Source organism: Furipterus horrens, unplaced genomic scaffold (assembly GCF_987537825.1).
Source record: "Furipterus horrens unplaced genomic scaffold, mFurHor1.1.pri manual_scaffold_2, whole genome shotgun sequence".
Classification (NCBI taxonomy): domain Eukaryota; kingdom Metazoa; phylum Chordata; class Mammalia; order Chiroptera; family Furipteridae; genus Furipterus; species Furipterus horrens.
Genome location: NW_028327172.1, coordinates 1,061,180 through 1,083,433, shown reverse-complemented (window position 1 = coordinate 1,083,433; position 22,254 = coordinate 1,061,180). Strand labels below are relative to the sequence as shown.

At 68.1% G+C, this 22,254-nt stretch overlaps 2 protein-coding genes across 2 annotated transcripts in view; one reads left to right on the top strand and one right to left on the bottom strand.

Moving 5' to 3' along the window:
* Positions 1-314: 314 nt before the first annotated feature.
* Positions 315-5,017, top strand: PRR33 (proline rich 33). The gene is given in 3 exon segments (XM_090292687.1): positions 315-396; positions 3,602-3,759; positions 3,761-5,017. Coding segments are annotated over 2 exon segments (1,341 nt in total). The 5' UTR covers positions 315-396; positions 3,602-3,609; the 3' UTR covers positions 4,952-5,017.
* LSP1 (lymphocyte specific protein 1) overlaps positions 2,239-22,254 on the bottom strand; it is a 31,204-nt gene continuing 11,188 nt past the window's right edge. The window contains exons 2-11 of the mRNA XM_090292807.1: positions 12,596-12,718; positions 10,358-10,480; positions 8,462-8,645; positions 8,110-8,196; positions 7,845-7,888; positions 7,651-7,732; positions 6,367-6,501; positions 5,969-6,043; positions 5,713-5,815; positions 2,239-2,633 (exon numbers count right to left, since the gene is read on the bottom strand). Of these exons, the coding sequence (XP_090148933.1) occupies positions 5,726-5,815; positions 5,969-6,043; positions 6,367-6,501; positions 7,651-7,732; positions 7,845-7,888; positions 8,110-8,196; positions 8,462-8,645; positions 10,358-10,480; positions 12,596-12,718 (943 nt within the window). The 3' untranslated portion in view covers positions 2,239-2,633; positions 5,713-5,725. The remainder of the gene's footprint in view (positions 2,634-5,712; positions 5,816-5,968; positions 6,044-6,366; positions 6,502-7,650; positions 7,733-7,844; positions 7,889-8,109; positions 8,197-8,461; positions 8,646-10,357; positions 10,481-12,595; positions 12,719-22,254) is intronic.

The window sequence follows — 22,254 nt, the reverse complement described above, 5'->3', positions numbered from 1 at the left end:
ATCAGGGAGCAGCTGGCCTCGTCTGCAAGATGGGTTGGTGCTTGGCCTGGGGAGCCCCACGGACCCAGCCCAGCTCAGGCTGTACAGGCCACACTTCTGGGATCCGCCACTGCACCCCGAACTCCTGCCGGGCTCAGGGTGCTCCTGGGGGTGTGCCTGCTATGGCCCCACTTGGCCAGCAGGGGAGGGTGGCTGCCCGCTCAGCAGCCCTGGCCTCTGTCTGGCAGGTGCTTTCCCATGAGTGGTGGAGCCAAGCGCGGTCGCTGAGGTCAGAGGATCGGGCAGGTTTTATTTTGGGCATCAGCGACCTCCCTCGGGCGCCAGGCCTGCGGCCCAGGGGGACAGGAGCAGCGAGCACTCCCGGGCGGGTGGCCGGCCGCTCAGGGCCCACGGCAGGTAATCTGCACCCGTGCACCCGCCTGGCCGGGCAAGGGTGGGTGGAGAGGGGGCAGGCAGGGGTCTTGGCTGGGCGCCGGAGGGCGGGGAGGCGTGGGCCAGCCCAGGCTGTGGTGGGGACAGGTCTTATCTCCAGGAAGAGTTTGAGGACCGGCTGCAGGGCCTTATCCCGGAAACAGTGCAGGGTGGGTTTCTGCCGTAGGGGAGGTGAGGCAGAGCCAGGGAGGGGCACCCCCCTCCCCTGCCCCAAGCGTCTTGGTTCCAGCGTCCTTGGGGGTGACCCCCAGGATAGCGGGGAGGGCAGAGGTCCCTTGGTCAGGGCCTGGCCCTCAGGGTGCTTGGTTGGGGGTTCCAGGGCCCAAGGCAGATCGATCATGTCCTGGGAGTGCAGAGCTGACCTGGGCATCCGCCTGGGTCAGCCCGCGCCGCAGCCAGCCCGGCCCCATGGGCTCCGGCTCTGCCAGGGCCCAGGAGACACCGGTGGCCCGGCAGCTTCTCTGCTGCCGTGCGCTCCCTGAGCTCCGTAGGCCAGACTTCCTCGGCCTCCGGTGTGTGGGGCTCTGGTGCCCAGAGCTGGGGAGCAGGGGATCTGGGCGAGGCCTCTCGGGTAGGGGAACAGATGGTGGGGGACAGCGCCTGCCTCGCCCCAGTAGTGGTCTCTCTGGGCCTGCGTCACCGCAGCCGTGGGGAGGGTCAGAGTGAGAAGAGGCGGCCGTGACTTGTTGAATGTCAGCACTTATGAGCTGCCAGGGTTTCCCTGTCTTTGGGGAGGTTGGCAGACTTTGACCATGAAGACTTCAGGGAACGCAGGCCCAGAGCAGAGCCGGGCTGGCTCTGTGAGGGGCTCCTCTGGGGCTGAGGGGGCAGGGGGCAGGGTCAGGCCTTCCTGCAGACCCAGGGCGCAGAGGCTGAGCTGGGGAGGAACCCCCACATCTTCCGCTTCACACATGTGTCCACATACCCACCCACCCGTTTATTTTGGTACACCCATGGTCACGGTCGCAGTCACTCTTTCCCTCCCCCTCCCTTCTCTTTCTCATCATCCACCCACCCATCCATCTTTGCATCCACCCCCACCTCCACCAGCCATGTCCTGCCCTTCTCCCATTGGCTCCACTTACTCTTCACGCAACCATTTCCTGCAGACCTATTGGTCCATCCATCCATCCATCCATCTGTCCGTCCATTCGCCATTCACTCACCACCCATCTGTCCATCCCACCCATCTGTCTGCTAATCTGTCCCTCCACCCACCTAACCATTCATTTTTATACCTCCATTCTCACACTCGGTGACTCTTTCCCTCCCTCTTTTTCTCTACCCATCCCTCCGTCCATTTATGCGTCTGTCTTTCCACCCCCGCATCTATCCATCTGTTTATCCACTCACTCGTCCATCCAGCCATCCATTCTCGCCTCTACCCATCCATCCACCCACCCACCCACCCACCCATCTGTCCATCCATCCATCCATCATCCACCCATCCGTCTGTCCACCAAACCTTCACTGAGCAAGGCAGATCTCATCCTCAAGGGTGCACAGGCCAGAGGGGCACCCTGTGTTTGGTGCTCTGAAGTTTCCATCAAGCCAGTCAAGGGAGGAGACCTCGCAGACATTCTGGAAGAGGAGGGCGGAACCCCACCCATCATGGGTGCTCTGACTTAGGCCACCACCCTCCTTTGACCTCAGAGTCTAATCCCAGAGGCCACAGATGGGACAGGATGTCTGAATCCGGAGGCCAGAGGCCTGGCTTCCCACACCGTGCCGAGGTGTGGCCTCGGCGCCCTGGCCAGACTGCCCCCCGTCACTCCCCCGTCAAGTGAGCACCGAAGGGCCAGGGCGTGAGGACAGAAGGAGCTTTATTGCACACAGTGGAAGGGCTGCAAGCAGGAGGCGGGGTGGGCATAGGCCTCGCAGCTCCTGCCTGGGGCGACCCCTGGCAGGCGCCCTCTCTCTGCGTGGCTGCACTTTCCTCAGGAGGCCCTGGCCTCTGTGGGGACAGTCCCCTCAGCCAGGCGTCAGTGAGAATCCCTTTCCTCCTGGCGGGAGAGGCAGAGCCAGCAGGTGAGCGAGCGGGAGGGCAGAGAGGCAGGGGTCCGGGCTCAGAGGCGGCGGCGGTGGCGGGTGCTGGCGGGGCGTGGGCAGCCAGGCGGGCCGTGGGCATCTGGCGGACTGGCCCTGGGAGCACGGCTGGGGCGTGTGGCAGGAGAGGCCCGCTTGCACCTGGTCTCAGGACGCTGAAACACAGGTCGGGGGGTGGCGTTAGGCTGCAGTCCCAAGCGGGCACCCTGCCCCTCCCAGCCTCCAGCCGCTCTCTGGTGGCCACTGCGGCCCAGCCACACACCCCTCCCGCCACCAGGAGTGACCTTCCCGTCCAGTGGCTGAGACCTGCTTCTGCCTCCACCGGAGGCCGGGCTCCAGTGCCCGGGGCCTTGCTCGGGAGTCAAGCTGACGGGCGGCTGCCTGTCATTCGTCTGCAGGCCTGGCAGCCACCCAGAGACAGACCTGGGGTTCCTGGGGCTGCTGGGGTCCCGGCCCCCACAGAGGCAGGCAGCCGACCCCTCGGGCGCCTCCCCGGGCCCATCCGCCCCTGCCCTGCGGAGCCGGCGGCCCCAGGCCTCCCTCCTCCCCCACACCCGCGGCCTCTGGCTCGGCCCAGATTCCATTTGTCAACGTCCTTGCAAGCACGTGGCGCCCAGAAACCAGGGCGGGCGGCTTGGCCGGGACCACCCCGGCCCGGAGGTCTGCGGGAAGCCCTTTCAGCCTAGCTCAGCAGAAATCGCTCCCCCCTCCAGGCCAACCGACCTCCGATGATGGAGCCCCAGCCCCCCGAGCCCCCCGCTGCCGGCTCCCAGCAGCCGCGCCTGTGGTCGGCCGGCGACGGCCCGGCGCCCCTCACGCGTTTGCGGGCGGGCGTGCTTCCTGCCCCGGCGGGCGCCCGGCCCAGCACGTGCCCCCCACTTGGATCTGGCCCGTGGGCCTCCCAGCCCCGGCGGTGCTCCAGACCTCGTCCATCACCCACTGGTGACTCGGGCCTCTGTGGGCTCGTTTCTCGGCCGGGGGCCGGCGGGGCCGCCCCCACAGGGCTGTGCCTGGGACGTGCCCGGCAGAGGCCCAGGGCTCAGGAAGCAGCGACCCCCGGGCCTCAGGCCCTCCCGGACGGGGGGTGAGGAGGACTGGCTGACAGCTGCCCCCCGCCCCACAGGGCGCAGCATGCTGCTCTCGGCGGCTCCTGGGGCCCACGATGCGGTTGGTGGGTGCCCCCAACGGCCCCCGGGCGCCCCCCCACCGCTGCTCCCGAAGCCTGGGAAGGACAACGTGCGTCTGCAGAAACTGCTGAGGAAGGCGGCCCGGAAGAAGATGGCAGGGAGCGGGCCCCCCCGCGCCCCCGGGCGTGTTCCGCGCCTCCCTGTCCCCCGTGAGCGAGGCCAGCCACGACCCAGAGCCCACAGCCCCACGCCCGGCTGAGGCTTCCCGCGTGGTGGCCACCCTGTCCCACACCCCCATCGCCCACCGCGTGGTGCCCCTGCAGAAGTCCACGCTGTCCCTCAGCCTCACCCAGCACAGGAGCCTGGCCGCTCACTTCAAGGCCCCAGGGCCCCAGCGCAAAACCGTGACCCCAGAACCTTCCTGTCCCCTCGGCGGTTTGGCCCGTGTCGCAGTCCCCACAGCTGGGGGCACTCACTCCAGTCAGGCACACACCCCGCTGGGGCCGTCCCCACAGGCTGGGGCCCCTGAGCTCCCCCAGAGGGGCCCGGATAGGGGGCCTCGCAGCCGGGACGGTGACACCGCCCCTCGGTGCCCCGGGGCTCAGCCCTCAATCCCGGTGGCCCACATTCGCCCCCTTCCTGCCGGGGCCCCGGCTGGCAGGCCCGGGCCTGAGGTGCCCCCTGTGCCCAGGCCGCCCCCCGGCTCCCAGGCCTCGGGATTCAGAGAGGCCGCCCCCCGGGTCGTGGTGCCCATCGCCCCCACCTACCGCTCGCCGGGACCCTCGCCTCAGCGGCCCGCGCCGGAAGCTGAGCGCCTGGAGAAGCCCCCCGCTGCTGGCCCTGCCACAGAGACTGAGCAGGTCTCCAGCCTTCAAGGGGCCTTGTCCCCCACCCCGTCGCCGGGCCCTGATTCCTGCCTTGTCCCCAAAGTTGCATCCAAGCCCCGGCTCAGCGGCTGGATGCGCCTCAAGAAGCAGCTGATGGACGAGGTGAAAGAGCCGCCATTTCTGGGGCCAGAACAGAGCCCTGAGCAAACAAAGCAGGAGGTGACAGCCCCTGCCACCACTGCGCCCCAGCCTCCCGCCTCCCGGGCCTCTGGGCTGTGGGACGCGGTGCTATACCGAATGGCGGTGGCCGAGACGCAGAGGAGCCCCGCGGGGCCTGGGGACGGGCCGTGTGCCCTGGCTGGCCTCAGCCGCCTGCCCTACCTGTGCCGACCCCGCTTTAATGCCCGGAAGTTGCAGGAGGTGGCCACCCGGCCCCTTACCACGGTCCCCCCCATCCTGGAGCGGAGCCCCCAGCCCAAGAACTTCAACCGCACCGCGACCGGCTGGAGGCTCCGCTGAATGGCCGGCTGGGGTGACCCCAGGCCTAGGACTGTGGGGCGGACAGGGGCGCCGGCCACAGAGGAGGGTGGCAGGCCCAGACAGACCTGGGAGAGGCCGGTGGGGGCTGAGGGGCCATCAGGAGGGTCAGGCCAGCGCACAGGACACGTGGGCCAGGGCAGGTGGGTGGGGAGGAGGTGGCTTCCATTTGGGGGGCAGAGTGTGGGGCTTAGGGCAGGAAGGAAAGTGCCCTGGGGGGCCAGGGATGGCCTGGCAGTCCTCACATGGACCCTGGGACCCCAGCCACGAATAAAAGTGTCTCACACCACAGCAGCGGTCACCTTTCTGCCTCCGTGCGTGCTGATGCGTCGGGGGGTGGGGGGCTGGGCAGTGGAAACCAGAGAGGCCCCGATGGAACAGGAGGGTGAGACCAAGGCGCTGGCCCCTTTCAGACCCTCCACCCAGCCCTGGGTGGGGCCTGAGCTCCCAAGGCTCCGTGCCTTTGTCCCGGCGATGTCCTCCAACATCAGCCTGCAGTGGCCAGGGAAACCCAGCGGGGATGCTGTGGCCTCTTGCATGGTTGCACAGGACTAAGGCCATGGGAGAAACGGGGTTCGATGGGGGTGGGTGCGGACCCCCAGCAGGTCAGGGCTCTGAAGCAGGCCATTGGGCCCTCTCAGACCCCTTTGCAGCCACTAACATGGCAAGCAGGCCCTGTCGGTGCCACCATGTTCCAGGAATGCACACGATGCAGCCATCGCTGGTGGCTGTCCTGGACTCACCTGGAGGAAAGGCTTAGGGTGCTGAGCCCTCATCCATCAGCACCTTCTCGTACTTCCCATGTCCAGTGGCCACAAATTTGTACCTCTTCCCGGATGGGGTACTCTGCTGGGGAAGGAGACCGAGAGCAAAGGTGAGCATGGCCAAAGGGAGATGATGCTGCCTCCAAGAAGCCTTCCTTGATGCACCAAGAATGGTCCCTCTGGGCTTTCGCCTGCTAGGCCCACCCTCCCTGCATCAACCTCATTTAGACTCTACCTTAATTGTCGATGTCTTGGGGTCTTCTTTCTGTTCCCAGAGGTTCTTCTTGCTCATGTCCCCAGCTACAATGTCCTGAGAGCAGAAGGAGGTATAGTTGCAGACTGCAGCCTGGGGGTCTCCAAGCCCTTCTCTCCTGCCTGGGCTCACCCGGCTGGGACAGAGAGGCCTGCCTGCCTGCCTCCTTGTATCAGATCCTGAGAGAGGCAGGGACAGGAAGGGGCCACCTTCGACCTTCCCTCAGCCCTGTGGTCTTCTCCACAAAGCCTTCCGTACCTGGGGCCAGCCTGGTGAACCCCAGTGCGCCCGACGTCCCGGTGCACTGTCTGCCCACAGTTATGCTGCATGGCCCCACACCTGCCTCACTAAGAAGCCAGCTCTGCCGGGAGGGGTCCTACCGTGCAGGAGGGGCCCTTGGCAGCAGATTGAGTCTGCACCTCTCCCGTCTCCCACCGGCTCTTGGAGCTCGCCACGGTCATGCTGGGCAGCTCAATGGAGGGCTGACGAGCCAACTTGGGGGTCCGGCCAGCAGTCTGCAGAGGAGACAGTGCCCAAGACTGAGTGGGAAGCCACACGGGACCCAGACGGCAGCCCCTGCTTCCCCAGCACTGCGTTCCCAACCCAGGGCAGGGCAAGGCACCCCGTGCAGATGCACATTTCTCCGTGCAACGTAGTTGTGGCACGCCCTGGATCTGCAGGGCACGGATGACACTGTGGGGGACACAGACAGGTGTGGGCTGTCCTCATGCGGTTCACGGCCCAGAGCTGGAAGAATGTGAGTGAATGGAAGAATGCTGGGTTTGGGGGCTGTTGGCTGGATGGATGGAGGGGTGTTGGTTGTTTGGACGGAGGGGTGTTGGTTGGATGGATGGACGGGTGTTGGTTGGTTGGTTGGAAGGGTGTTGGTTGGATGGACGGGTGTTGGTTGGTTGGTTGGAAGGGTGTTGGTTGGATGGACGGGTGTTGGTTGGTTGGTTGGAAGGGTGTTGGTTGGATGGACGGGTGTTGGTTGGTTGGTTGGAAGGGTGTTGGTTGGATGGACGGGTGTTGGTTGGTTGGTTGGAAGGGTGTTGGTTGGATGGACGGGTGTTGGTTGGTTGGTTGGAAGGGTGTTGGTTGGATGGACGGGTGTTGGTTGGTTGGTTGGAAGGGTGTTGGTTGGATGGACAGGTGTTGGTTGGAGGGGTGTTGGTTGGATGGATGGAGGGGTGTTCGTTGGTTGGAAGGGTGTTGGTTGGATGGAGGGGTGTTGGTTGGACGGACGGGTGTTGGTTGGTTGGAAGGGTGTTGGTTGGACAGAGGGGTGTTGGTTGGAGGGGTGTTGGTTGGATGGAAGGGTGTTGGTTGGACGGAGGGGTGTTGGTTGGTTGGACGGAGGGGTGTTGGTTGGTTGGACAGAGGGGTGTTGGTTGGAGGGGTGTTGGTTGGATGGACGGGTGTTGGTTGGTTGGTTGGAAGGGTGTTGGTTGGTTGGAAGGGTGTTGGTTGGACAGAGGGGTGTTGGTTGGAGGGGTGTTGGTTGGATGGAAGGGTGTTGGTTGGATGGAAGGGTGTTGGTTGGACGGAGGGGTGTTGGTTGGTTGGACGGAGGGGTGTTGGTTGGACAAAGCAGTGTTGGTTGGATGGGGAACAGCCGTATGAGCAGAGGAGAGGGCCAGCAGAAGGGGAGAGGCCAGGCATACCTCGACGGCCTGAGTGTACTGCTCCAGCCTCTCGTCGATCTTGGAGACGGGCAGGACGGGCTGAGACCTCTTCACACTGTTACTGCGGGGCAGGAGAAGGGTCACGCTCCACGCCCCTCACCAAGCTTCTGACCTCACCCCCTCTCCCTGCTCGGCGGAACCCGGGTCCAAGCCTGGAAGGCGGTAAGACATACCTCTTCTGGATGGAGCGGTTCAGGGACTCAGTCCTGTCGATGAGCTGTGCGAGGTGGGCAGAGACATGAGCCTTCCAAGCTGAGCAAGCCCCCTCCCTCCCTCCCTGCCCCAGAGTTGCTCCTGTCCAAGGCTGTGGGTGGGGAGGGGTGGGGGGCGGGGGAGCATGGCAGGGAAAGTGCAGGAGTACCCCCGACCCGGGGCTGTCATGGGCTGCCTCTCGGGCTGGGAGCGAGGAGACGGCAGCAGGCTTTGAGCGGGACCTACTTTGGTGCTGGGGCTCAGAGGGGGTGAGCCTGGCTGCCCCGTCTCCTCCAAGACCAAGGGACTAAGTGTCCTGGGCTGCTGGCATTGCTAGGGTTGAGAACAAAAAGTTTGAGCTTGCGGCCCCCCTTCCGCGCCCCGCCTGCCCCGCCTGGGGCCTGCTGGAGCAACTCTGCCCCCTCCCTGGGCCTCAGGTCCCCCCCAGCCCTGGCGTGCTCTGGCTCTGGAGTTCTCTGCAGCAGGGCCTGACCGTGCAGGGTTACAGAACCCCCCCAGGACAGGCTCTCTCCGGGCAGGGTCCACGGGCCCCACGGGGTGTGCAGGGAGCAGGGAGAGATGCAACTGAGACCCTCACCTGCTCCTCCGCTTCCCCGTCCTCTGTGGGGCCCAGGCTGCCCTGGCCGGGCTCCGTGGGGCTCGCAGGCTCTGCGCACCGTGGCCCTGGCCCCTCTGGGGGGTCTGAGCCGGGGCTCAGACCAAGCTCCTCCAGGCGGACTCCGGCTGGACCTAGTTCATCACCACCCTGGTCCCAACAGGGCCTGTGGGAGGAGGAGGGACACAGCCGGGCTCAGGGTCACGTGACTGCTCTGTCCAAGTCCCTTCCCATTTCCTAGCCTCAGTTTCCCCACCTGCACGGTGGGGATGCCCAGGCCCACTGAGCTCCGAGGGGCCCCGAGACCCAGCTCCTTTGGGGAAGTGGATGCAAGGACCCTCCAGCCGGCCCCGGTCCCTGGGGCCCACAGCCCCACCCCACGGAGAGCCACGCACAGGCTGAGGCTAGACCTGGGCTCTGCTCTGTGGACAGGCCCCACCTCCTGTCCTGCTCACCCTCGGCCACCCTGTGGCCGAGGCTGCCCTGCTCCGTGGGTGGCAAGTGGGCCTCAGGGACAGGCTGCTGCCTGGGAATGAGGCGGGGTCTGTGGGTGGTCTGGGGGCTTGGTCAGCTGGCAGACAGGCAAGGGCAGGTCCCAGCTAGGACGCGTCCCCGAGGAGAGGGGCTGACTGAGCTGGCCGCGCAGGCAGGGAGGCCAGCCCGCTGGCAGCCCGCCGCATTGCATTTGAGCAGGACTGAACCTGGAGGAGAAGGTGGGAAATTCTCGAATTTTCCATGATTTCAGGCCCCTTGGTGTTCGTGCCAACCAGGACCCAGACCCACCGCCCAGGGCGGGCTGGGGCCCAGCCAGGGGCAGGCACACAGAGGGCCCATTGAGCTGCGGCGGGGCGGCAGGCGTGCAGGGCCAGGCAGGTGTGGGGGTGCAGGCAGCGGAGCCCGGGTTCCACAGAAGAACCAAAGTGCCCCCTGCTGGCGGGGATGGTGCCTGCGCGGCCGGGAGGACAGAGCAGGGCCGCAGCCCCTCTACAGAAATGCAGTTTCGTCAACGTGCAAAGGCAGAGGGGGGAGACTGAGGCCTGGAGCGGTCCCTGCCAGTGGGCCAAGCCGGGCCCAGGGCCCCCACTAGGCAGGGGCTGAGAGGCATGGGAGCCGCCTGTGGCACAGAAAAGGGCTGGCAGAGCCACGGAAGGGCCCGAACTACAGGTCACGGCTGCTCGTTGGGGCCAGGAGGGGCCTGGATTTGGGGGCGGGGGCTGGAGATGGGAATTTGGTGGCACCCAGGGCAAAGGGAGACCCTGTCCACCAGCTGGAGCTCCCAGCAGAACGGGGACCCTGAGCAAACGGCCTGCAGAGCCCGGAGAGAAGCTCAGCAGCTCAGACCCCTGAGCCTGGGTGGGGCACGGCTCCGGGAGCAGCCCCCAGCCCCAGGTCTAGGGGTACGGGGGCCCCCACCCCCGCCCGCCCCGGTTCAGAACTGCAAACGCGTCTGCACATCTGGAAAGCTTGTCCCCCAGGCCGAGGCGCGGGCCCGCACATCTGGAAATACCTGCTCCCCTCCGTGGGAATGGAGGCCAGCCAGCCCCGAGGGAGGAAGGGGCGGGCGCGGGGGCCAGAGCCTCCATTACGTAAGTGGGCTGCAGATGTGGGCTGATGTGGCAACACCCGCCGGCCGCGGCCGGTCTGGACGGGGCCCAGGGCCCTGGGGAGCCCAGGAATGAGATTTCCTCACCACGGCTCCGCGGCCCCTCGCGCCGCCTGGCTGTCTCGCTCTCTTCCTCCCTTTCCCCCCTCTCAGTCGTGAGGCCGTTTTGGGGGGCCGGCTGGGAAGGGGAGCTGAGGGCTCTTGCTCAGGCGCGTGTTGGGGGGCTCACAGAGCCCCTGCTGGAGGCCCGTCTCCCACCTTGAACCCCCACTTGCCTGTCCTCCTCCTGCTCCCCCTCCGGACCCTCTCCCTGGGGGGGCGGCCGCGGCTCTGGCTTCTGGGACCAGTCACTGAACCCCTCATCCTCGTCCGGTCCAGGACCCTCTGAGGTCTTCAGGCTGTGGAGGGAGAACAGCGCGGGCTTGGGCTCGGCCTGGGTGCAGGGCCGGGGGACCCCACCTCTTTTCCCGCTCAGACCCTGCGTGCCACAAAGGCACTCCGCAAGGCTGCACCGCACCCCCCATTGTCAGAGAGTCCCTGAGGACTGGCCTGTGCCCCACACTCTGGAGCTGCTTGAGGCCAAGGCTCCACCTCACCCCACTAAGTCAGGGTTCCCCCAAAGTAGGGCTATCTCTACCCCATGAGTTTCCAATTCCCTAAAAGCCAGGCTGCTTATCCCCCCGTCAGTAGGGCTTCCCCAGAGCCAGGCTGTGTCCCCCCCATCAGTCCAGGGCTCCCCCAGAGCCTGGCTGTGTCCCCCCACATCAGCCCAGGGTTCCCCGAGAGCTGGGCTGTGTCCCCCCAGTCAGTTGAGGGCTCCCCGAGAGCTGGGCTGTGTCCCCCTACTCAATTGAGGGCTCCCCAAGAGCTGGGCTGTGTCCCCCCAGTCAGTTAAGGGCTCCCCCAGAACTGGGCTGTGTCCCCCTACTCAATTGAGGGCTCCCCAAGAGCTGGGCTGTGTCCCCCCAGTCAATTGAGGGCTCCCCAAGAGCCAGGCTGTATCCCCCCAGTCAGTTGAGGGCTCCCCGAGAGCTGGGCTGTGTCCCCCCAGTCAGTTGAGGGCTCCCCGAGAGCTGGGCTGTGTCCCCCTACTCAATTGAGGGCTCCCCAAGAGCTGGGCTGTGTCCCCCCAGTCAGTTAAGGGCTCCCCCAGAACTGGGCTGTGTCCCCCTACTCAATTGAGGGCTCCCCAAGAGCTGGGCTGTGTCCCCCCAGTCAATTGAGGGCTCCCCAAGAGCCAGGCTGTATCCCCCCAGTCAGTTGAGGGCTCCCCGAGAGCTGGGCTGTGTCCCCCCAGTCAGTTGAGGACTCCCCCAGAGCCGGGCTGTGTCCCCCCAGTCAGTTGAGGGCTCCCCCAGAGCCGGGCTGTGTCCCCCCAGTCAGTTGAGGGCTCCCCGAGAGCTGGGCTGTGTCCCCCCAGTCAGTTGAGGGCTCCCCCAGAGCTGGGCTGTGTCCCCCAGTCAGTTGAGGGCTCCCCGAGAGCTGGGCTGTGTCCCCCCAGTCAGTTGAGGGCTCCCCCAGAGCTGGGCTGTGTCCCCCAGTCAGTTGAAGGCTCCCCGAGAGCCAGGTTGTGTTCTCCCCAGTCAGTTGAGGGCTCCCCCAGAGCTGGGCTGTGTCCCCCCAGTCAGTTGAGGGCTCCCCCAGAGCCAGGCTGTGTCCCCCAGTCAGTTGAGGGCTCCCCGAGAGCTGGGCTGTGTCCCCCCAGTCAGTTGAGGGCTCCCCCAGAGCTGGGCTGTGTCCCCCAGTCAGTTGAAGGCTCCCCGAGAGCCAGGTTGTGTTCTCCCCAGTCAGTTGAGGGCTCCCCGAGAGCCGGGCTGTGTCCCCCAGTCAGTTGAGGGCTCCCCGAGAGCCGGGCTGTGTCCCCCCATCAGCCTGTGTCCCGCATGTGGGTGACCGGTGTCCTTTTCTCCTAGCAGGGTGAGCCCCTGCAGCCCGTCCCCCTCAACGGCCTGTCATCCTGGTGCCCGTGTGCCCCTCGCCTGGCCCGCAGCCTCTGCAGCTCTGCACAGGACCTGGCCAGGGGGACCGTGACCGCTGCAGGACCCCACCCCGCCCAGAGCTGCTGACTCGGAGAAAATGGAACAAAACAGGGCTGGGAAGGGGCGATGCTGGAAAACCAGCCCAGCCCAGCGGAGGCCTCCCGGCCTGGGAGGAAGCGAGCTGGTTGAGGGCCCCGCCAAGTTGGATTCGGTCTCCATGAGTCACCGGCAGCAGGGAGTGTGGGCGGGGGGCTCGGGGCCCAGGGCCATGCAGCTGGGGTCAGACTGATCCAAGCAGGGGCCGGGGCCTCTTGGCTCCACTAGGCTTGCGCCCCAGGGGCGGGCTGGGGGTGGGGCTGCACGTGGTCCGGCCAGGCGCTCCGAGGGCTCCAAGGGCTCCCAGGGCTGGGACGACCTTCACCCCCCCCAACAGCCACCAGTCTGCCCGGTTCCGGCCAGGCGCCCACCCAGGGCAGGGCCTGAGCCCCCTCTGCCTGGGCTGCAGGATGCGGCCCGCCGGCTGGGGCAGCTTACAGCGTCTCCTGCTCCGGGGGCTCTGGGCACTGGCTGCCTGGGTCCTCGTCCTGGGCCGTCAGAGGCCGGTCTCTCTCCTGGGCGGCCTCCTCCTCGTCTTCCAGGCCCCACTGTGTGGCAAGGCTGGGGGACAAAGAGAGACAGTCGCACCTCGATCGGCACCCTGCTCCTCCAAGCCCAGCAGGCTTCATGCTGCCCCCGCCCTCTCTAGGCCCCGGTCTTCTCAGCAGAGATCGTGTGTGATGGCCGTGAGGGTACCCTGGGCTGGGGGAGGGCTCAGGGTTCCACAGGCATGTGACATCTGGGTGCCTCCTGGCTCTGGGCAGTCCCGGTGTGCAGGCCTGGAGAAACCCAAGGGTCCCCTTCCAGCAGCCCGGTTCCCGGACCTGAGCCGAGGCAGGGGACTAGCTAGTGTCGTGGGGCCCACCCGAGTCCAGCGGCTACTGCCCAGTCGGGTACTGCCAGCCGGGCCTGCGGCAGGCAGGGCCCCACCCAGCCAGACAGCCATCTCACCGCCTTGGCCAGCCTGGCTGGGGTGCTCTGCCCTGCTCCCCGAGAGAAGGCGGCCCCACCAGAGAGTCCAAGGCCCCGAGAAGGGGTGCCTCCAGCCTGGGCCCGACCCCACACACGGGGGACCCTCTCAGAGCCCCTCTCAGAGCCCCTCGTGGAGTCTCTCTGGGTTGTTTCAAAGATGGGGAAACTGAGGCCCGCGGCAAAGCCAGGCACAGGAGAGCTTCCCCCACTCGGTCAGGGCCCCACAAGGTTGGCCTGGGGCGGGGGGTCCTCAGGCAGATCCCAGACCCTCGGTGTCCAGCCGGCATGGCCCTGCCCCCCACCCTATTCCCCTACAGCCTGGGAGAGCCGCGGGTCCCCACTTCTGCAGGGCGCACTGCCCCCCTCCGTGGGCCTCCGCCCCTCCTGCCTGTGTCCGCTGCCTGACCCCACAGCTCAGCTCGCTGTCGTGTGGGCCTCCGCCCGCGGCCCCGCAGCCGGTGTGATCTAATCTCTCCTAAGTCTCCTCGGAGCAGCTCAGACAAAAGCCAGGCTCCTCCACAGCCCCAGCCCAAGGCCCCCCCGCACCCCGTCCGCCCCCACGGGCCCCAGGAACCCCTGATTCCCCACACCTGGTCCCGTCACGAGGCCCCTGAAGCCCCGCCCCCTCCAGGCCCCTTCTGGGGGGAAGGTAGAGCCTGCAGGGCTCTTGGGGCTCTTGGGAACCCGGGGTCCAGGGTTCCTCCCCGCTGTGTGCCCCCGAAGCCCCTCCAAATGGTGGGTTGGGGCTGGTGCTGGGGGCCAGTCTCTGGGGTAGAGGGCAGACGCCTGCAGCCCCATCCAGAGGCAGCCGGGGGCCCCCCAGCACTGAGACGGCCATTTTGTTCCCCTTGCTCCGGGCGCAAGCAGCATGGACAGGCTTGTGTGGGTGTTTGGGGTGCGTGGGGGCCCGGGTGGGGTGCCTGTGTGGGCCTCTCTCTTGCACAGAGCCGTTCTCCTGCTCCCAGACCCCTGCACCAAGGCCTGTGGACCCGGCCGGGTGGGCTGCAGGGACCACACCGTGTCCAGGGCTGGGGCGGGGCAAGCCCCCCGGGTTCACCCCTGTGGTGACGTGCCACAGGGCCCCGAGCAGGCCTGCGCTGGGCTCCCAGCACGTGTGGCCATGCCTCCCACGCACACGCAGACGCACACGCTTTCCCTGTGAGCCCCACACTCTGGCCCACGTAAGCCCAGGCAGCCCACGCCACGTGTACCCACACACCACACGGACTATGCATGTGCGGAGCAGACGTGGGAACGGGGTGAGGGCAAAATGGCAGGTCTGGCCCCCAGCCTCTGTTTACTGTTTGCCCGGCCATCACCCTGACAACGGGCTGGGAGAGGCCAGGGCGCGTTTGCTGGGAACATCCTCCCTGAGGCCCCTCCAGGGGTCGCTCCCTGCTCCTCCTACCACCGCACGGGACCCCCTGAGCCCTCCTGGGGAGGGAGCTTGGGGGGCAGAGTCAGGGTCCAGAGTCGGGGTCCCTTGGTGTCTCCTCAAAACCCCACACTGAGAGAAGCCCCCACAGCTGGCAGCCCCTGACCCAGGGGCCGAGGACAAGGAGCCTGTGAGGCCCCTTCCCTCCCGCCTCCTCCCCCCGCTCCCGCTGCCCCAGGATGTGAGTAATGCGGCCCCTCCTGGCCCCCTCCCATGACCTCAGCCCCTCACTGAGCCACAGCTGGGCTCTGTTCTGGGAACTGAGGTGGGGGTGGCTCTCTTGGGGTGGGGTGGGGGCCTCTGGCCTGGGAACGGCGCCCCCGGCCAGAGGCCCAGACCCCTTGGCACGCTCAGAGGAGCTGTCAGGACGCTGGCGACAGCCGGCCGCCTGTGGCCCCGGCCCAGCCGCGGCAGCTGCGAGGGATTTGCTGCTCCTGAGCAGATGCAATTAGGCGATTTCCTGTGTCTGCTCTGGCTCCGTGCTTGAGGCCCAGGGTTCAGCCCGGGGGGGCGCGGGAGTGGGGCTCGGCCCCCCTCCCCGTGTCAGGCTCCACCGCGGGGGCCCTGCCCCACCCGCACGCGCAGACTGACAGCCACCGGCCCCCAGCTCCCCGTTCTGAGTGGGGGGTCCCTGAACGCAGGGGTTGCCCACCCTGGCCGGCCCATCCTGGCCCCCAACTCAGAACACGGGCCCCTCCTCTCCTCCCCCCGCAGCCCCAGTCCCCGCCGCGGGCCCCTGGGCCTGTCCCGGGCCAGGCCTGGCGCTCCCAGCTGTCCCACCCCCTCCCCTGCCCGCGTGGCTGGTTCCAGAAGAGGGGCCGCAGGCCCGGGTCCTGTCTCAACTCTGCCCCCTGCAGGCGGCTAGCGGGCCGCCGGCCGCCTCACGGTGGTCCGCGCCGATCCGGGCAGGGCGCAGGGCTCCGTGGGGGCGCCGGGGCTGACAGGAGGACAGCCAGGCCAGGCCTGTCGCGGGGGACTGCTCCTTTCAGCCCGCAAGCCCTCGGACGCCGTGGCAGCAGTTGGCTGGGAGGCCTGGGGAGCGGGCACCCTCGTGCCCAGCCTCCCTGGGGTCTCAGATGCCACTGACCGGGGCTGCCACTCGCAGAGGGACAGGCCATGAGTGAAGGGACAGAGAGTGGAGGGAAATGACCCACTGAGATCCTGGGGATGGCGGGAAGCGAGAGCCCCAACTGCCTCAGTCGTGAGCCTGGGCGCTCTCGGGGGGCTCTGGGGAGGGCAGCGCACCCCATCCCTCAGGGGTGCTCTTCATAGATTGTGCCGCGTGGGGTCCTGGCCTGGGCAGCCTGCGGAGGGGTCTGCGGGGTGCTCACTGGTGCTGCTCTTTGCAGGGGCAGCTGGGGTGCAGCTTTGGGGGGGGGGCCAGGGGCACAGAGAAGCCTGAGTGAGCAGGTGGGTGGCGGGCGGGGTGCAGGAGCCCCGGGGGGGGGGTACCTGCAGCTGCTGGGACCCCCCCAACCCCGTGGCGCCCTGGCCCTGCTCCAGCCCTGCCCCCTGCAGCACCTTCCTGAGTGTGCCCGTGCCTGGCTGGGCCCAGGGCTGGGGTGGGGGGTGATGCGTATCCTAGGGGTCCCAGCCTTGTGGGCCAGACAGACACCCTACCGGGCACCCCACTGCCCAGGGAAGCTCAGGAGGTGACCTTCGACTTGGGTCTGAAAGCTGAGCGGGGTCTGCGGGCCCTGGAGGGCAGACGAAAGCGCAGGCAAGCAGACCAGTGGCTGCAGACCCCGGCGTGGCTAAGGCTGGGGGCGGGGGGGCGGCGGGGTCCACGTTGCCCCTCAGGGCGGCTCTGGCAGGTCCCACACCAGCACAGGCCCAGTCAGGTCAGCGTTCTGGAAGGAGGCCCAGCTGGCATGTGGAGGAGAGGAAGGGCCAGGCCAGGAGGGTCCACCTGCCTTCTGGGGACCCTGAGGAAGTAGGTTTGGGGGATGCAGAGTTGACCCTGGGCATGCAGAGTGGGTTGCATGGGGACCCCCAGAAGGTGGCCTGTGGGGAGCAACGGCAGGCAGGGGGCAGAGCTCTGAGGACAAGTACACAGGAGCAGGGAGGCCAGGGCTGGGGGGGTGGGTGGAACAGGGGAGGCCAGGCCACTAGACACAGCCCCTGCCGCTTTCCTCGCGGGGCCCTCTCCTCTGGCAGGGGCGCCTCTGGGTTAGATCTGAGGCCCCCTGGCGGGTTCATGCCGCCCCTGGGGGCCTGCCTCGGTATCCCCACGTGAGAGGCCAAGGCAGCAAGCTGGTCCCCCCTAGTGCCCCCTATTGCAGGCACTTCTGGAAAGGGCGGTAGGGCAGGGCTGGACCGGGGGGCAGGCAGATTCCAGCTCCAGGGGTCGGGAAGATTCTGGGGAGACAGGGCTAAGTGGAGGGCTCCGGGGTCACGGAGGTTCCCAGCAGGGACGAGTGTGGGGTGGGTGGTGGCCGGAGGGGAGGGGAGCGATGCGGGGAGCTGGCCAGCACTCCGTCACCCAAGGAGGGCGGGCCCAGCGAGGCCAGAGAGCAGCGGGGCCCCTCCATGGAGGACAGAGCTGGGCCCATGGCACGGCCGTGTGGTCTCTGAACACAGGCCGAGCTCTCGCACCCCATGTGTAAAAAGGGGCTCTGGTCCCTTCAGTGGGGTGCCGAGACTGTCCCCCGCAGGCCGAGCGCCAGCTGCCTCTTAGCCGACACGGCTGGCAGACCTGCGCCCCCGGGGAGGAGGCTGGGCCCTTGCCCACAGCCCGCCCCTCTCGGCCCTGAGCTGCCTCCTGGGAAACAGCCCACCTGCCTGAGGACCTGGCTTTCCCCGGAACCGGAGGTGGTGGCGGTGCAAAGGGCTCGGGGGCGGGGGGGCAGGGCAGGCTGGACCCACGGGCCAGGCCCTGTGCTGGGGGCCTCTGGGAGCCCACGGCTGGTGGGAAAGAGGCCACCTGCCCCGAGGCCCCCCGCCCCGAGGCCCCGGGCCCCGCCTCCAGCAGGAGGGGCAGCTCCTGCCCAGCCCCGGGAAGCAGGGGGCAGTCAGCTTCCCCTCTTGGGGGCCAAGGCCAGGGCCACCGGCTTACGGGAGTCTTTACACTGACAGTGACCTCAGCCCAGGCCGAGGTCAAGGTGAGGGCCAGCACTGGGGCACCTCCTGTTTGGGGGGGACACCTAGCTGCCTCACCCAGAGCCAACAAAGCCAAGGAGCCCCCTTCTCCAAGTCTTTCCCGGATGGCCCCAAGGACAGACCAGGGAGGGTGGCCGCAGTCTCCACCTCCGGTCCTGCCTCACCCAGCCCAGGGCGTCCCCATCCCCAGGCTCAAGGTGCCACTGGGCTCTCACCCTCTCAGTGGGGGCTGACACCCGATATCTGCCACCTGCTCCCTAATCCCCGCCCCGCCCAGCTTTGAGGTCCCTGAATTCCCGCCACCCTCCCCAGGCCTCTGTCTGGCAGCCCCGCCCTTCCTCCGCCAGGTGCCGGGAGCCCCAAGGCGGGCGAGGTTCCCTCTGTGCCCTCGCAGATCCCGGTGTCTGCGGAGAACGCCAGCGCGGCGCCGACCCTGACGCCTGACGCCCGTGGTGTGGCTCACGGGCCACACAGGAGGGACCCCGCCCCACGCTTCCCTGTGAGAGGGAGGAGCGGGCGGATGTCCTCTCAGGAGGGGCCCCGCGCCTGAGCCCGCTTGGAGGGACGACGGGACCAGGGGTAGAGGGAGGGGCAGCCAGCCGGTGTCGGGGCGTCTAGGAGAGTCGACCCCCACCACAGTCCCCTCCCTCCCCGCCCGCCCCAGAGCCCGCACTTGAAGCCCCCCAGGACCCGCCGTCCCGGCACCTCCCACGCAGACACACCCAGGGAGACGGCGGCACAGGCGGAGCACCTGCTTCCACGGGTCCCCATCTCCCACGACCCACCTGCCCGCCCGCCCAGGGTGAGCTGCCCCACGGATGAGCGAGACCCCACCCCAGACTCTGGGGCGCGGCCGTCCATCCCTTGCCCCCACAATGCCCCTGGCCCACTTGGGACCCACGCAGCTCCTGGGAGGCCAGGCTCTGAGTGCCGGTTGGGGTGACCGCAGCACAAACCTGCCCATCACACCGCCCAGCCTAAGGGCACCGGGGCAGCCAGCAGACATCCCCTCCCCCTGCCCCACCACATCTGCCCAGACGGCCCCAGGGAAGGGTTATGTGACAGTGTCGCTGCCACCCAGGTGCCCACGCACCGGCGGGCGGGTCCCCCCTTACACGGGGGTGGGGTGGGGGGGCCCTCGGAGATCCCGCCAAGACTGGAGACCAGGCCCTTGGGCCACCAGTCCCTCCGCCCCTGGCTGAGTCAGGAACCACCCTCAGAGCCGGGTCCAGAGTCCCTCTGACTGGCCAGTCACCTCCCTCTGGCTGACGGTCCTACCTCTCGTGATGTGCTCCGTGGTCAGCCACCTCCGCACCTCGGCCCCCATCTGCTCTGACCAGCGGCCCGTCGGGCTCAGGGTCGGAGGTCAGGGCCTCCCGCCTGCCGGATCCGGCGGGGCTGCGGCCCTCCCCGTGCCTGCACGCTGCGTGGCACACGGGGCTTCCCGTTCCCTCCGCCTCGCTGACCACGGCCCTGCGGGGGCCTGAGCCAGGTGCCACTCAGCCCCGGAGACCTTTCTGGGCGCCCGGCCCTCCGCTCTCCGCATCCTTCCCATCAGACAGTCACCCCTGGCCCTGCGTGCGCCTCCACGCCTCCACGCCGCATTGCTCCGCCCCACCTCCCAGGGACCGGACAGGGCGGGGGGGGGGGCTGACCACACGGCACCCCAACTGACCGGCAGCCCCGGCCACGTCTCCAAGTCCGGCCCAGCCTCCAGGAGAGCCGGGCGCCACCGAGCGGGCTGGGACTGCCTGGCACGGCTCTCGAGCGCTCACGAGGCCAGGCCTTGGCACACTCCCTGACACGCGACTGGAGGCTGGCACCGGCGGGAGCCTCTCCATCCACCCCGCTCCCCTCTCCTCCTGCCCGGGGCCCAGACGCACCACACACCCGAAGGCCCACACGTGGCTCTGCCCAGCCCTAGGGTCTCTGCGCAGCGACCAAAACCTGGCTGCCCACCTGGGCGGGAGCCGCACGCAGCCTGGCGCCCGACTGCCAGTCCGTGGGCTCTGACTCCGCCCCCCCAGGAGCCCTGGGCTCCCAAGCGCACGGAGCAGCCAGACCCTCTGCCTGGCACCTCTCCCCAGAGCCCTGGACACCTTGCCTGGCCCCCAGCCCCTCTTCTGAAGCCATTCCTGCCCCTGAGGCTGATCCTTCCGGGGGTGTCAGGGGGAAGGGGCAGAACAGAAAGATCCGTGCCTCCCTCACCAGACTGGCCCTGATTCAGTCTCCACCCCCGGCCTCCTGCCTGTGTGCCCTCTCCTTCTGAGGACCCCCGCTGCCTGCCCCCCAAGAGCGGGGCCTCAGCTTCCTCCTGCCACAGATGAGAACACAGGGCTGGCTGCAGGGGCCCCGGGAGATGCCCAGAGGTGCCAGCGGGGAGCAGTGAACCTGCCTGGCGCTCTGCCCCCGAGGTCCTGGTCAGTGCTAAAGCCTCAGCCGGAACAGCCCCCTTTAAAGGGGCAAAGTGACCCCTGCAGAGCCAGCACAGGGTTCCTCACAGCCGACAAGGAAACTGAGGCTCAGGGGCACCCATCTCACGGGGGCTCCTGCAACCGCCAAGGACGGCGCGGCCGGGGTTCTGAACCCGCAGCCCCCAGCAGCAGGTGTGGGGCGCAGGCAGCGGGAGGGCCGGGTTCCCGCTCAGAGGGCGGGAGCCTCCACGCCTAGCGCCCCCATCACTGGCCGCTCCCTGCGCCCTCTCTATGCCTCACCTGCCTCCGTCCTTCCTCTTCTCCCGCCCGCCTTGAGATGCAGGAGGTGGCCCCCCGGTGCTGCTGCCCGCCTCCTGCGGTCACCCCCTGGTCTTCCCTAGGCTGCCGGGGACAACGTGCAGGAACCAGTCAGCCTCAATGGCACCCAAGCCCCTCAAGTACTTGGCCTCTCCCTGCTCCTGACCCCCGTCCCGTCCCCACGCACGCCAGCCTGTGCCGGCGGTCCCTGTCCCCACACTTCCTCTTCCTGCTGCCACGGTGGCTCCCGCGCCATCCTCTCCACCTTCCCCCCACCACCTGGGCATGGCCCGCGGGGCCCTAGCCCCTGCCTCACCTGGGGCCTCCCCTCCTGCCACGCTCCTGCTTCCTGGGCTGCACCGGGTCAGATCCCGCTCAGCGCCAGGCTCCACGGCCGTCCTCCAGCCCTCCAGGGCCTGCTGGGGGCTTCTCACCCCTGGGCGCCCACCTGCCCCCGGACACCCGTGTGGGCGCGCCCTGGCCTCCGGCCTCAGCTGAGCCCCTCTGAGTGTAACGAGATATTCTGGGGTCTGTGTCCCTGCCAACTATCCCTCGGGACCAGGAGCCGTGGGGTGCACTCTTGGGGCTCTGGCAATGGGGTGGGGGTCAACCTCCAGGCACCCAGGACACCCTGGCCGCTACTCACTCACCGCTCTGCCCTGCTCTTGTCCCCAGGCTGGAGCTGCAGGCGGGCCTGGCCCTCCGTGCTCTGGGATCCTGCCCTGACACCCTGCCCAGGGGCTGGGCCACGCCGTTCCTGTACCCCCTGCTGCCGGCTCTCTTGGGCTCCCCGGCCAGCACCCGCTCTGGCCAGCAGACCACCCCGTCCTAAGACAGCGCCGCCCACCAGACGTCCGGCCCTGCCAGGGCGGGGGTCCACCCCACCCTCAGATCCAGGCCTTGGGTGGGCCCAAGGCAGCCACGCCCCTGTGGACACTGTGGTTTGGAGGCCTGGCTTCCCCCTGTCCCCTCGGGCCAGCCCAGCAGGCTGCCAGCCCCGATCCTTTCTCTGCTGGTCACATCGGGGTCCCCAGAGACCTCCTGTGCATGGCTGCCCAGGGTGGGGGGGGGGGGAACCAGGCGTGGAGGTTGCCATGGTGCCTAGCCCAGGGGCAGATGGGCCCCAACCAGGGCTCCTTCAGCTTCCGGAACGTCCCCTGGGGGACCAGGAGCCAAATGCCATAAGGACACCAGCAGAGTGACGGAGCCAGCCCAGCCCCCACCCAACACGCTGGGCACCCAGGGCCTAAGGGACCAGGCAGGCAGCCGAGAGCTAACTTCTGGAAGTGAGGGGGCTTGGGGTCCCCTCCCTGCTCCTCAGGATCCCTAACATCAGCCTGGCCCGAGGGGAGCCTCCAATCCCCCAGGGGTGGCTGAGGGGCGGGGGGAGGCACAGAGCTTGGCCCGGGACACAGCCCGGGTGGGAGCCAGCCCTGGGGTGTGGGCCTGCCAGCCTGGAGCTCCCTGCTGGGCAGACGGGGCGGAAGCGGAGCCTGGCTGGTCACACAATGGGCCACGGCCCCAGGAATAAGCCGGACATAGGTGAGGAATGTGTCGCTGGTGCCGGGCTCGTCCCAGAAGAGGCCGCACCCCTCTGGCGCCCCTGCCTGCCCTGCACCCAGGCACGGGTGAGCCCAGGCGATCCACAGTGAAGGACCGGAGTAAAGACGTGGGCGAGGCAGGCAGGCAGGGTCCCCGCTCCAAGGGGACCTTGGGCAGGGCAGCAGCCTCTCAGGGCCTGGCTCTCCCCCCTGTCAGACAGGGGCTAGGGAGGTCAGCCCCTTAGACACAGACATGGTGACCACTGTCAAGGTAGTGGTAGGACCTGTGGGTGTCATCGGGTCAGGAGCCCCGAGGCC